This window comes from Esox lucius, chromosome 16 (assembly GCF_011004845.1).
Source record: "Esox lucius isolate fEsoLuc1 chromosome 16, fEsoLuc1.pri, whole genome shotgun sequence".
NCBI lineage: Eukaryota > Metazoa > Chordata > Actinopteri > Esociformes > Esocidae > Esox > Esox lucius.
This window is the reverse complement of record NC_047584.1, coordinates 12,909,858-12,921,971: the sequence shown is the minus strand read 5'-3', so window position 1 is coordinate 12,921,971 and position 12,114 is coordinate 12,909,858. Positions and strand designations below refer to the sequence as shown.

Genomic DNA, 12,114 nt, shown 5'->3' with positions numbered 1-12,114 from the left:
GTTATGAATTTTTTGCATTTTATTTAGAGGAAGGAGTTGCACAGTTGGTCCTGGCACGTGACTGAGTGGTTGTAGACAGAGTAGTATAATGTTTATTCAAAACCTCAATAGTTATCTCGCTAACATCTGGCTTCACAGTGTAGAGACGGGTATCCACCCTACTAAGGCAACACATCAGTCATGCAAAGTTGATATGTTAGCCTTTCGACGAACTTGCCCCGAAAACGTGACCGTTTTGACCTACGCTCTATTGATATGTGCTGATTAAGTAACATAGTTTGACTTGCCTGACTGACAACCTCTTGGATCTCTTCTCCAGGTGTTTCTCCAGGTCGGATCACTTGGCCCTGCACATGAAGAGGCACATCTAAGGGGGAAGGACGGGGGAGAGTGAGGAAGAAGAGAGAGAGGAGAGATAGAAGGAGAGAAGAAGGCAAAATGGAAGATGAACCACACACCAGCTTTGGCTCTCACCGTCCCGATGCTGCATCCGCCACCGCAGAGACCGACCTGAGACCCGACACGCTGGTCAGACCGACGCCACGACCCGGGACGGACAGGTGGAGTGATGGAGTGGAAGAGAGGAGGAGGAGCTTGTTGTCTCTGATGCACACCTCTATACTCGACAGTCAATAAACAAACGCTCTTTGATTACGTCATCCGATGAACCATACCGCGGTCGGATCCCGGCTTGGGAATTCAGACACTGCCAAACCGGTACGCTGATCCAGTTACCGCTCATTTCCTGTCTACTGTTTCTTTTCTGTACATTTAAACTACGGAGCGGCTTTGGAAAGGAGATGGTTCATCGAAAATGTACTGCTAAACTTTGACAAGCCAGCCGTTGATGACTTGCGGAAGCAACAGCGGGCCTCCAAACCCGCGGACACCTAGTGGTATGTTTTATTCCACCTTGGTGGGTTTTTGTGTGTCTGTTGTAGAAAAACCCGCAGCTAGGCGTCCACCCTCGGCGTGCTATACCGTGTGAAATAACCACAATGCCAAAACAGCGAGACTAGAGAGACCAATGAAACTAGTGGCCAATCCACCAGTGGGCGCCCCCTGTCTGTGGGAGTAGAGTCGGACACTCTCAGAGAGTGAGCTCTTCGAACCATTTGGGCACCACACTTCTCAGGCTCTCCAGTAGGAGGCGCTCTGCTCTTCTCTCTCACCTTCACGCCTGACACCTCACAGGCAACTACTAACAAATGCGCAGCGACACTTTCTTGCCTTTGTTTTTTAAAGACAATTAACTATTATTATTATTATTATTATTAAGAATGATGGTCTGTTTTCTCTCAGCTGAAATGTCTTAAAAATTCTCTGAATGAAAAAATAAAAATAACGAAAACATTTTGCATACAAACAAGGAAGAATGTGCACATATGGCAGGACGGGAGGAGCAACAAAAATGAACGCGCCCCAACCCGTATGCACAGGTTAAACTCAGTAGCTGCTATCTAGCACTGACAGCTAAGGAGATGGGAAAACAAAAAAAATTGTCACATGAAGAAAAAGGATTTGTATTGTTGGCCTGAAATGAAAGAGAAAGACCAATTTTTTCCACTCTCTGTTTTTCTCCCATGTGGTCCAGCTGAAGACGAACCTTGGCATCAGCCTGAACAGAAAACTGGAAAAGTTAGTTTTGCTTTGTTGTGTGGATTCTGGAATTCAATCATGGATCCTCATCTCTTCCACTAGCGAGGGGGAGGGACTTGGGACGCTGCTCTGCGGTGACCGCATCCCCTTTTTGGGAGACTAAGCACCCGATAGGCTACGGGACATGATCCTGGGACTAAACACACCCAATGCTCTGGGTGGTAGAAAGGACAACATGGCCTCATAAGCCCGAAGGGACTTGCCTGTTTCGTATCCATTGTCTGCACTGACCTTTTCAATGTTATCTGTGCTTTTTTTCATACAGTACAAAAAAAAACTGAAAAAAAGGATACAAGGAAAAAAATTGCATAAAAATACTGAAAAAAATACAACACAAAAAAAATCTGTCTCTTTCACACACACACTCTGTCTTTTTTCAAACACACTCTGTCCTTTTCGCACAGCGTACAGGCACACACAAACACTGACACACTGAACTGTTTCTTTGCTCGTGGCTCTTCTTTGAGATGACTTAAAAAAACACAGGAAAATAATGATCGAGTTAATGAACAGAGTTGGGGAAACAAAACACTGCATGGCAGTCTCTCACACACACACTTAGCTCGCTTCCCGGAATTATTTATTCTGCTCAAAATTTTTTGCAATAGGGTTTTTCGCAATTGTTGTTTTATAAAAGATCTTATTCTGCTGGAGGTAATAGCTTTTTTTTTTCCTTTCTTTTTATTTTGTGGCTTTGAAGTGAGAAAACGAGCTCGTTCTTATGTTCAAACAATCACCATGAATCAGGCTTAGGGCCTCTCGGGTCTGTGTATGTTAACAATCAGCTTCTAAAGCATGGGACCAGATTATTCTGCAGTCTGCCCCAAGTCTATGAAGTCCTACAAAGCCTTGCAATCAGGGCATTAATCCCAATTCCACTAGAAGTAATACTGTACCTCTTCCATCACCCTGGCCTCCTCGCACCAGTCATAACGGCTGATGCCAATACAGTCTCTTTAGTACGTGTAACAGCCATGCCGGACTCTACTAGACGATCCCAGAGCTGCCCTCAGGAGGGCCAGTGGAGCTCAGAACAATCGATACCAAAAACCTCCAGCGCGGAACTGCCCTTGAGCCACGGGCAGGGTCTGGCACAGAACACACTGGCATCCGGGAAGCCGAGCGCCTCCATACCAGGCCTATGGCACCACTGCTGAGCCAGCTCTTTCTCTACAAAACACAAAACGGTCTCCTGACAACAAAAAGACAACGTAAAACAATAGATTAACACGATTTGCTGTTTCGCTAACACTTTTTAGTTGGAACTTCTTTCTTGTAGTTTCGGTTTTGGTTTATAAGCACTACAATTACTATTTCTGTTGCCATGGTGGATGACACAAGGTCATGCAAAAATGTGAGAAATGGGGCGGGGGGGGGGGTGAACAAACCCCCCTGCATACAATCATGCGGTCGTTGTTTTTTGTGGGGGGCTTTTTTTGCTGTATTTGTCTGTGTGTCCCATGCAAGCTTTTTAAATGGAATCCAACAGGAACATCGCAAATCTAATCTGCAGTGCGAGAAACAATAGCACTACTAGTAGTGTCTTGGGGTGAAACCAACAGGGAGACTGGGATTGTACTGTATGTTGGTTGACCCATTCACTTAAGGAGAGTTAACAAAGGCTGAAAAGAACACTTTTTCGTTTGGTTATCTGACATTTTACATTATTTTCCTCCCACCCGAATCCAATTAGTTTGTGATCACAGGTCTGGATGGTGTGGAGAAAAAGAACATGCAAACTCAACAAAACCCATCCCCAAAACGCCCCCACCCACCCATGCTGCTCGCAGGCAAATGAATACGTTCAAACCCTTTCGTGGTTACAGGAAATGGATGAAGCCCAAACGGACCTAGCAGCGCACGGTTTCAATAAATCCAAATTAGTCCAACTGAAGTCCACTAGTGTACACATTTACCGATTGCAAACCCCACCTCAAATGAGATGTCCTATTTCGGTGCTGTGGCAGTCCCCCTAAGTAACTAGCTTGGCCCATTTCCCTGTCCCAGCCTGTTAAAACACTGTCTGCTGTTATGGAGATGCTCTGTCGCTTCCCGGGGGCTAGTGTCCCACAGCTCTGATTAGCACTGGAGCTGCAGGCTGCTCTGTGGAGGCTCCTCTATTCTTTACGGTCATACTCAACTAATGAGAAAGGCTTTTGGTCACAGGCAAACTGAGAGGTCTGAGGGAAAAAGCAGCAGGGATAAGAGGAGCCAAAATGGTTTCATTTTAATGGTCCACAGTACTGTTACAATCCCAGCAGGCAGTCAGCCACAGAACAAACATTACATTAGCAGCATCTTATCGTAAAGCCAGAGATATATATATTTATTTGAGAAAGTGAATGAAATTGAAGAGATATTTTTGACTAGAAAAAAAATTGTTTACCCCAGGGATTAACCAAATGAGGATGATATTAGCCCTACTTTTCGTCTCATGGACTTGCGATTGAAATGAGATTATGATGAATCCTTACGGGCCATTTTAGCTATTTACTACACAGATCCCCCCCTCCCCCACCCTGCACTCTACAAGTGCCATTATAATAGCCCTCTATCCCGTTTTCCATCTGTCCGTTTCTCTCTCAACGACACCATAGCAGTGATCCTTGCGCAGTAAACTGCAGGAATGCCGAAATGCACACTTACACACTCTTGCCCAAAGATTTGCAGGTTTGCAAAGTGAACTGCTGTGAACGAGAACCAAGAGAGAGCAGAGAAATAATGCCATTGTTTTACTGCCCGCTACTATTGCGTCATTATGGTCCCCCTCCTTGACCCTCACCCAACGTCTTCAAGCATCACAATCTCTGTCTGACGTTCACTGTGGCCCAACTCATGGTCCGTTCATGGTTGTAAAATATGGTCGTACGGTCTCTATAGGATGCCCAGTTTGAGGGCGACTTAACTAGCAGCCTACCAGTTCTAATGTAGACTTAGTTCCACTAGTTTTGTAGTACAGTGAAGTCTAATATTTCAAACTGTTACATCTGAGGTGGACTGAGATCGAGTCTGTGAGGTTAACTGTTGCCGGTTACAAACAAATGCTCAGATTCTTTTTTTTTTTACATCACACACCTTAAGCATTCCCCAACCTTGGCAGCTTTCTAGATGATTAAAATAGTACTTCTCAGAATCTGTGACCTGGTATGGGTGATGACTTGTTTACATTAGGTCTGACCATGATCCTATAGACCACTAGGAGGTCCATACAGTTGTTAGACCTATGGTAAACCCTGTTCAAAAGCACTCTTAAGGCAGGTATGTCAAACTGGTTTTGCCCCCGGGCCGGGGAGGGGAGGGGTGGGCATTCGACCTTCAACATGTTCCAGAGGGATGCACTCAAATGTCTTGCCGTCAACATTTTCTAAAATGTTTCTCTGACCGTAGTGTTTGGAATTTTTTATGACCTCTGACTGGATTTTATTTTGGTCACTTCAATGATATTTACCAAACTGGACACAGTAAAAAGTTCAATAAAACATTATGAATATAGGTCCATTATCATTTCTGCACGGTTTCGAAGTATATTGAGTTGATTTCATTATTTTACTGAAATCCCCTCTAGGCCAGATTGGCCCCCCCGGCAGGCCAGATCCATCGTGTGGGCTTGGCTATGTTTGACACCCCTGCTCTTGGTGGAACTTAAGGGAGGTATTCTGCACTACTAGGCAACAGTGCTTCATCGTTTTGGCTCATACATCTCGCACACTTATAATGTTCCTGTTCTTCTAGCTTCGTAATCATACCATTTCACCAAATGAACTTACTGCACACACTCCATAGTGTAACTACTTACATACCGCTACCATAGTCCTGCACTCAAATGACAAATATCCACATAGCATGTTGTGACACTTCCTGATGCACTTAACCACAATAACCAATTAGGGAGTTCCCATTTAGTTCAGCCAATCAAACTGATAGGTTATCAGCATGTCACAGACCCCTGCTGTCATGAGACAGCAATAGCCATTGGGTACAGTGGGATAACAGGTTCTTTTGTTCATCACTGTATACTACTTGGGGGGATAAAACATTCTTGTAACAGGTTTGGTTCTGTTAGGGATAATGAAAGTAATGGTTCTGGTGGTGTATAAGCGTCAGGAAGACTGTCTATATCTGCTGTGCTTTGTCCATATGTGATGTGTCATTGTATAAGGGTTAATCTGTAACCCCTGTCTCCATCTGTATCCCTCTGCCTCAACCCAACCCTGTCTGTCTGTATCCCTCCGCCTCAACCCAACCCTGTCTGTCTGTATCCCTCTGCCTCAACCCAACCCTGTCTATCTGTATCCCTCCGCCTCAACCCAACCCTGTCTATCTGTATCCCTCCGCCTCAACCCAGCCCTGTCTATCTGTATCCCTCTGCCTCAACCCAGCCCTGTCTATCTGTATCCCTCTGCCTCAACCCAGCCCTGTCTATCTGTATCCCTCTGCCTCAACCCAGCCCTGTCTATCTGTATCCCTCTGCCTCAACCCAGCCCTGTCTATCTGTATCCCTCTGCCTCAACCCAGCCCTGTCTATCTGTATCCCTCTGCCTCAACCCAGCCCTGTCTATCTGTATCCCTCTGCCTCAACCCAGCCCTGTCTATCTGTATCCCTCTGCCTCAACCCAACCCTGTCTGTCTGTATCCCTCCACCTCAACCCAGCCCTGTCTGTCTGTATCCCTCCGCCTCAACCCAGCCCTGTCTGTCTGTATCCCTCCGCATAAACCCAACTCTGTCTCTATGTCCCTCTCCTTAACCCAACCCTGTCTCTATGTCCCTCTCCTTAACCCATCCCTGTCTCTATGTCCCTCCTTAACCCAACCCTGTCTCTATGTCCCTCTCCTTAACCCAACCCTGTCTCTATGTCCCTCTCCTTAACCCAACCCTGTCTCTATGTCCCTCTCCTTAACCCAACCCTGTCTCTATGTCCCTCTCCTTAACCCAACCCTGTCTCTATGTCCCTTTCCTTAACCCAACCCTGTCTCTATGTCCCTCTCCTTAACCCATCCCTGTCTCTATGTCCCTCTCCTTAACCCAACCCTGTCTCTATGTCCCTCTCCTTAACCCATCCCTGTCTCTATGTCCCTCTCCTTAACCCAACCCTGTCTCTGTATCTTTCCTTTGACCCCAATCCGTATCCCTCCAACAGTGGGCCCCAGATCTCCTACTGTGAGAAGTGGGGACAGGGACCTAGTGGGACTGTCCATAGAGAAAGTGTACATCTTGACACATTTCCATGTATCTCTATGTCTTCCTGGGGTGTTTGACATGTGTCCAGCTCGGGTGAGTTAGAGTAGTATACTGTCTATTCTATTCACCTTGTGCTAAAACTAGACAGACAGAGCCAGGTTGTACAACCGTAATAACTATCTCAGTCAAATGGCCGCCCATAGAAATAAAGTTAGTCAAATTGTAACAATATATAGTAATTATATTTCTATGGGGACACCCATCTAGTCAACAACACACCTCCCTCTGTAGAACAGAGCAAAACCCAGCGGTGCTTTTCTGAGACCTACCGTCTACCGAACGGCCAAGCCTCCCCGTGGCAGTTTAGTCCTAGTCCAGCCTACACCTGTCCCCCTTTAGTCATTCACTTCTCCCCACCAGACCCCTCCCTCTCTGCACCTCCCCCTCTCCTTCACTTTCTCCTCGCCCGTCCACCTTCCTACCGCTTCCTCCTGTCATTGTCATGGTTACTTCTTTTTTTTTTGGTTTTCTCTTGGGTTCTTAATTTCCTTGTTTTTTTTTTTTGTTTTTTTTTTGCTGTACAAAGTGTTTAAAATATTATTATTTGTATTATATGATGTTAGTATGGTAATGTTCTTTATTAAGGAAGAAGAAAAATTTATTTTTGTTACTGGTCTGTTTCATAATTCTTTTTTAAATTGGTATTGTAAGATATCTATGCAAGAACTGTTCAGTGGAGCATTTTTATTTAAGAATGTAATATGTGTAATAAATGGTAGAATCTAGCTCTTGCTCTGTCTGGCGGTATATTGTGTGTCTGCTACTTGTGTTTACAACCCACAACAAGTAACTGTTGCGGAGACACAGCCGGCGGAGAGGAAACAGCTGACTGCTCCTCACATTCGCTGGAACCGCTAACCTCTGTCCAAGCTGTTCCCTGCGAGCGAAGCCTCGTTACCAAGCCCTCTGACTCCATCTGAAAATGAGTAATACAGCCTAACAATGGCTCCCTGCACCGGCACTCAAATGACTTCCGTTGTGCTACACAGCACATTATTCAGACTGGGTAATGGCTGACTGAGAAATAAAGCTCAGCCTGAGAGAGAGAGCGCAGGCGCAACGAGACGACCGCTATCACCACAGAAGCATACCATTTCCCCCACTTTGGTGGCAATTCCAGGCTTTATTATTACAAATTTGAGATTCTCATGAATATCTATGGCCATGTAAAGTATCTCTCAGGGGTTCAGTGTGTGAGTAACATCTTCCTTAATTAGGGCAGTTACTAACTCATCAATGACTGAGCCTGAGCCGCCATTTACTGAGCAAGCCGATGCCGCGCCCATGACTTACATATTAAAAGGGCTAATCGAATAACTAATGGCTAATTAGGGAGCAATTATGTAGAAAAGAGGCCTTATACAGCATATCAATTCTGTAAACGTCCCTTGGTGAGAGAGGAGATTTTGCTGTCAGGTTGCTCAGTCATTGTTAATGTCACTAATTGAAATAGAGCCCGTCACCGTGCCGGGCGGCTTCAGTGGTAGACTTGAAGCTTTTAGGTTCTGGTCAAATCAAATGCGCTATCTGGGGATTAGGGTGCCATTTGGGACATGCGGTAGGCCAAATCTGCACGTCACAGGCGGAAGTTAGCACGTGATCTGTTCAATGTTGCTGACACGTCAGCCGTCCACTTAGCGTTATTTTACGGCCTGCCATTAAAATCATATTTTCCTGATGCCAGTTCCCTTTCAATGACCGGGAGGAATTATGCGCGTGCGAAGACATCGAGTGAGTATAAAGCCTGAAACATACATTGAGGCAAGCAAAAAGCTGCTTGGCATGTTGCTTAGTCTAACCCTGAACACCAGATTGTTAACATTGAATGGGAGCGTCTGAGGATACTCATCCAATCTTGTCCCGCTTCAGGGAGAGAAATGAAAGGGAATAAGCACAATCTAATCTTATTCATCACCGCTAAACACAGATGCTGTGTCAGTGACTGTTAAATAGAGAGTTACACTGAGCCATCATCCCTCCCTCCAGGAAAACACAGAAATGTGATGAATTAGCAGGCTGCATATTCCCAGATATCTCTCTAGGGGACCATGTCAGCTACTTCCTGTAACCTCTGACCCACCAAACCTCATTGTCCAATAACAGGAATGTAGCGCCCACCAGACAGACATGTAAACTGGCCTGTCTTGCATTATTGAAAACCACAGCTAAAAATGTTACCCTGACATGTTGCTCTTCTTGTGGAGTAATGGTCCTAAAATAGGCGTGTTGATTAAAGTGAAATTAAGACACGGACGCCGTTATTGTTTTAATATGCTTAAGCCCTAAAGCGGATGGCTGATTAAAAAAACATTAATTAACAGAGACCATAGAAGGAGATAATCCATAATTCTCTGTAAAGAGACCTCCTAGGCCTTTATATGTTAGACTGGTGAGGTGTGGGTGTGTGTTCGTGCGTGTGTGCATGCGTAACTTTGTGTGTGTGTGTGTGTGTATACACGGCTCTCAAAGCTATCTGCGTCTGCTCCTGGATGTGTTGTAAACATTTCCAGGCCCTCCTCCCACAGGACTTCATCCAGAGAATCGAGGAAATAAAAGACTAGCTCGGAGTCAGATAATTCCCCATGAGAAACCGCACAAATTCCAGCCCATCTCTGGGAAAGGGGGAATAGAACAAATAAGGCTCCCTAGTAGGAGGAAAGGAATTCAGACTTCATATTCCTACTTCCAGAGATCACCTGTCATGTAGTTATGGGAGGATCCTTCCCAGACGGAGTCCGTTGTCTTTTTTCGGAATCTTTCGTAGAGTATGAAATTCCCTACTGATGTCTTCCATGCATTTTAGTTCCACAGTAGAACTTCAGTGTGCTCCACGATTGTCAATGCACTCTGTGATTTCTATTCCGCTTCAGAATGGTGATCACTCTGCATGACATTCAGCAGCCGTTGTTCCTGTCCTGGGTCCAGCAAAGAGGATAGTTGTATTATGCTGACCCCTCACCTCCTGCCATCTCTTAATATTATCTGGAGGAGCAATTACACCACAAGCTGGGTAAAAATAGACCCACAATAAGGAAACTGTTTGCATTACACACAGGAAGATCGACTGGAAAAATATTTGCTACAGGTTGGGGGTTGGGGCAAGCTGCTTGGGGGGAGGGGGGGGGGACATGCATAGGAGAAATGTGAGGAAAGGGGTGTGGGGACATGCATTTTTTTTAAGTGGCTTGACACAGGAAGTAGCCCCTCTAGCAACAGGAAATGAGTGTAAATGTGTTCTTTTAATTACCGTTTGCTCCAACACCAGTTCACATCCCTACTGAGGAGGATGCCCGTGGGAGCAGGACGCAACATTTAGGAACGTTCACACAGAAATAGACTGCGTAGATCAAACATGCCTGTCTGACATGGAATGAAGAACGAGGAATCACGTTCGCTCTGTATTTCTATCTGCAATGTTCATGAACGTTGTTGTACTTAAAAACAGCCATTAACTATATATGAAGGGAAATTAAATACGTCATAAAATTTACTTCCCCTGCAGTAAAATGGAATTTCCTCCTCCAACAGTCCCTTTGATATTTTAGAGGTGTGCGGTTATTTTCAAATTAATGAACCCAAGTCACAGTTCAGACAATTACATTTCAATACATAAAACATGAAAATATAGGTTTATTGGAAAAACGATGTAAACAATGTGATGTCCTATCCCAGGAAGAGATTACTCACACAGTCACACACACACACACACACACACACACATGCCCAGTTCCCCTGTCCCTTTCCTTCCACGGTGACCTCCCCAGGTCGTGTAAGAATGGCCGGAAGTGATCCCACCAGAGCCAGGACCACACTGCCTCGTAAACATCTAACCATCTGGTCATCACACATGTGATCGACGCGCGCACACACATGGTCCCGAACTTATAAACACATACCATAATGAACACACACACACACAAACCTAATTGTGAAAACACAGACTCATAGCTCTTTACAAAGGGAAGCTTGCAATCCTCAGTGGCAATATGGTTCTGTAGTGGCAAGCCGGATAAAGGCCTCTCTAATCTGAGTCCCTCTACACAAACCTTCATCTCCTGCGTCCGTGTTGAGTTTGGCAGCAGCCTGTGACAAGCCAGTGTAAAGCTGATGACCTCAGGCACGCAGACAAAAGGAGAAACTCCACTGAACAAATTGAAATGGCTGTTTATCTGCTGAGCTATTCGACAAATTCGTGTTCTCCGCGCGAGGGAGTCGGAGCTGCTCCGAGCGACGAGTCCCCGACACGACCAGGCGGCCTCCTCGGTGGGTTTGGCCAGGTCTCGTTGGCTTGTTTCCGCCGTGATGTCGGACTGGGATGTCCGTCTTGTTGAATCACCGACGGTAATCTCAAACCCTCGGCCTGCTTATACGGTATGTGGTCTCTAGCGGATATGTTGTCAGCCGGTTTTATTGTGTTTAGGTACAGGGGGGGAACATGGCATATATTTCACACAGTTTATGTAGAATTATCGCTAGAAACGCTGGCCATTGTAGTGACAAATCAGGGCTGGAAAATGTAGTGCAGAAACACATTACATAGAAAGGCTTGGCTGCACACCTCGTGTCTGAAGGATATGGAGGTCTGTTCACTCTTAAGACCAGGCCTGTTTATCCAGGAGTCAGAGGTCAGACCTACAGAGGGCCGCGGGTCAGTAAAAGGTCACGCAAAGCCGGAGAGCATCGGAAGAAAAGTTCCCCGTATAAATCCGGTTTAACCCACATAGATAAATGATGCAATTACAGGGGCTATCTACAGGTCCGGAGACAATGCTCCCGACCTTATCTTCATGTTACAGGTACTCAAAGGGTCAAACGGTCAAATACACACGCTTGGACCAATCGCCATACCTCCCCACCCACCCTCTCCAACGGTCTCTCCAACTCCCTCCCTCCACCTCCTTTTCTCCCCCTCTCCCTCCGCCCTTTCCCCCGTTCATTGACATACATCCTGCCTTCTCTTGCACACACACGTTTCCTGCCTCTTCCCTCTAGAAGCGTCTTTTACGACACGGGCTGAGCTCAGTCTTCCATTTCCTACCATGTAGCTGTGGGAACGTTCTGGCTGTGGGCTGTGCAGGATCACCCAACACTGGCTGGGAAGTATGACGTTTTTTCAGGCGTCCCGCAGCGAGCCGGAGATGGACCAGATCTACCATTTGACACCTCCCCCCTGCAGTACATCATGGAAGACGCTCTGATCAGGAGCGCCCGTCTAT

The 12,114-nt window shown here is 45.9% G+C and overlaps 1 protein-coding gene across 1 annotated transcript in view; it reads left to right on the top strand.

The window, feature by feature from the left end:
* Positions 1 to 7,623, top strand: part of LOC105016259 (Krueppel-like factor 7) — a 52,035-nt gene extending 44,412 nt beyond the window's left edge. Inside the window, exon 4 of the mRNA XM_010879960.5 lies at positions 320 to 7,623. Within this exon, the coding sequence (XP_010878262.1) occupies positions 320 to 371 (52 nt within the window). The 3' untranslated portion in view covers positions 372 to 7,623. The remainder of the gene's footprint in view (positions 1 to 319) is intronic.
* The last annotated feature ends 4,491 nt before the right edge of the window (positions 7,624 to 12,114 follow it).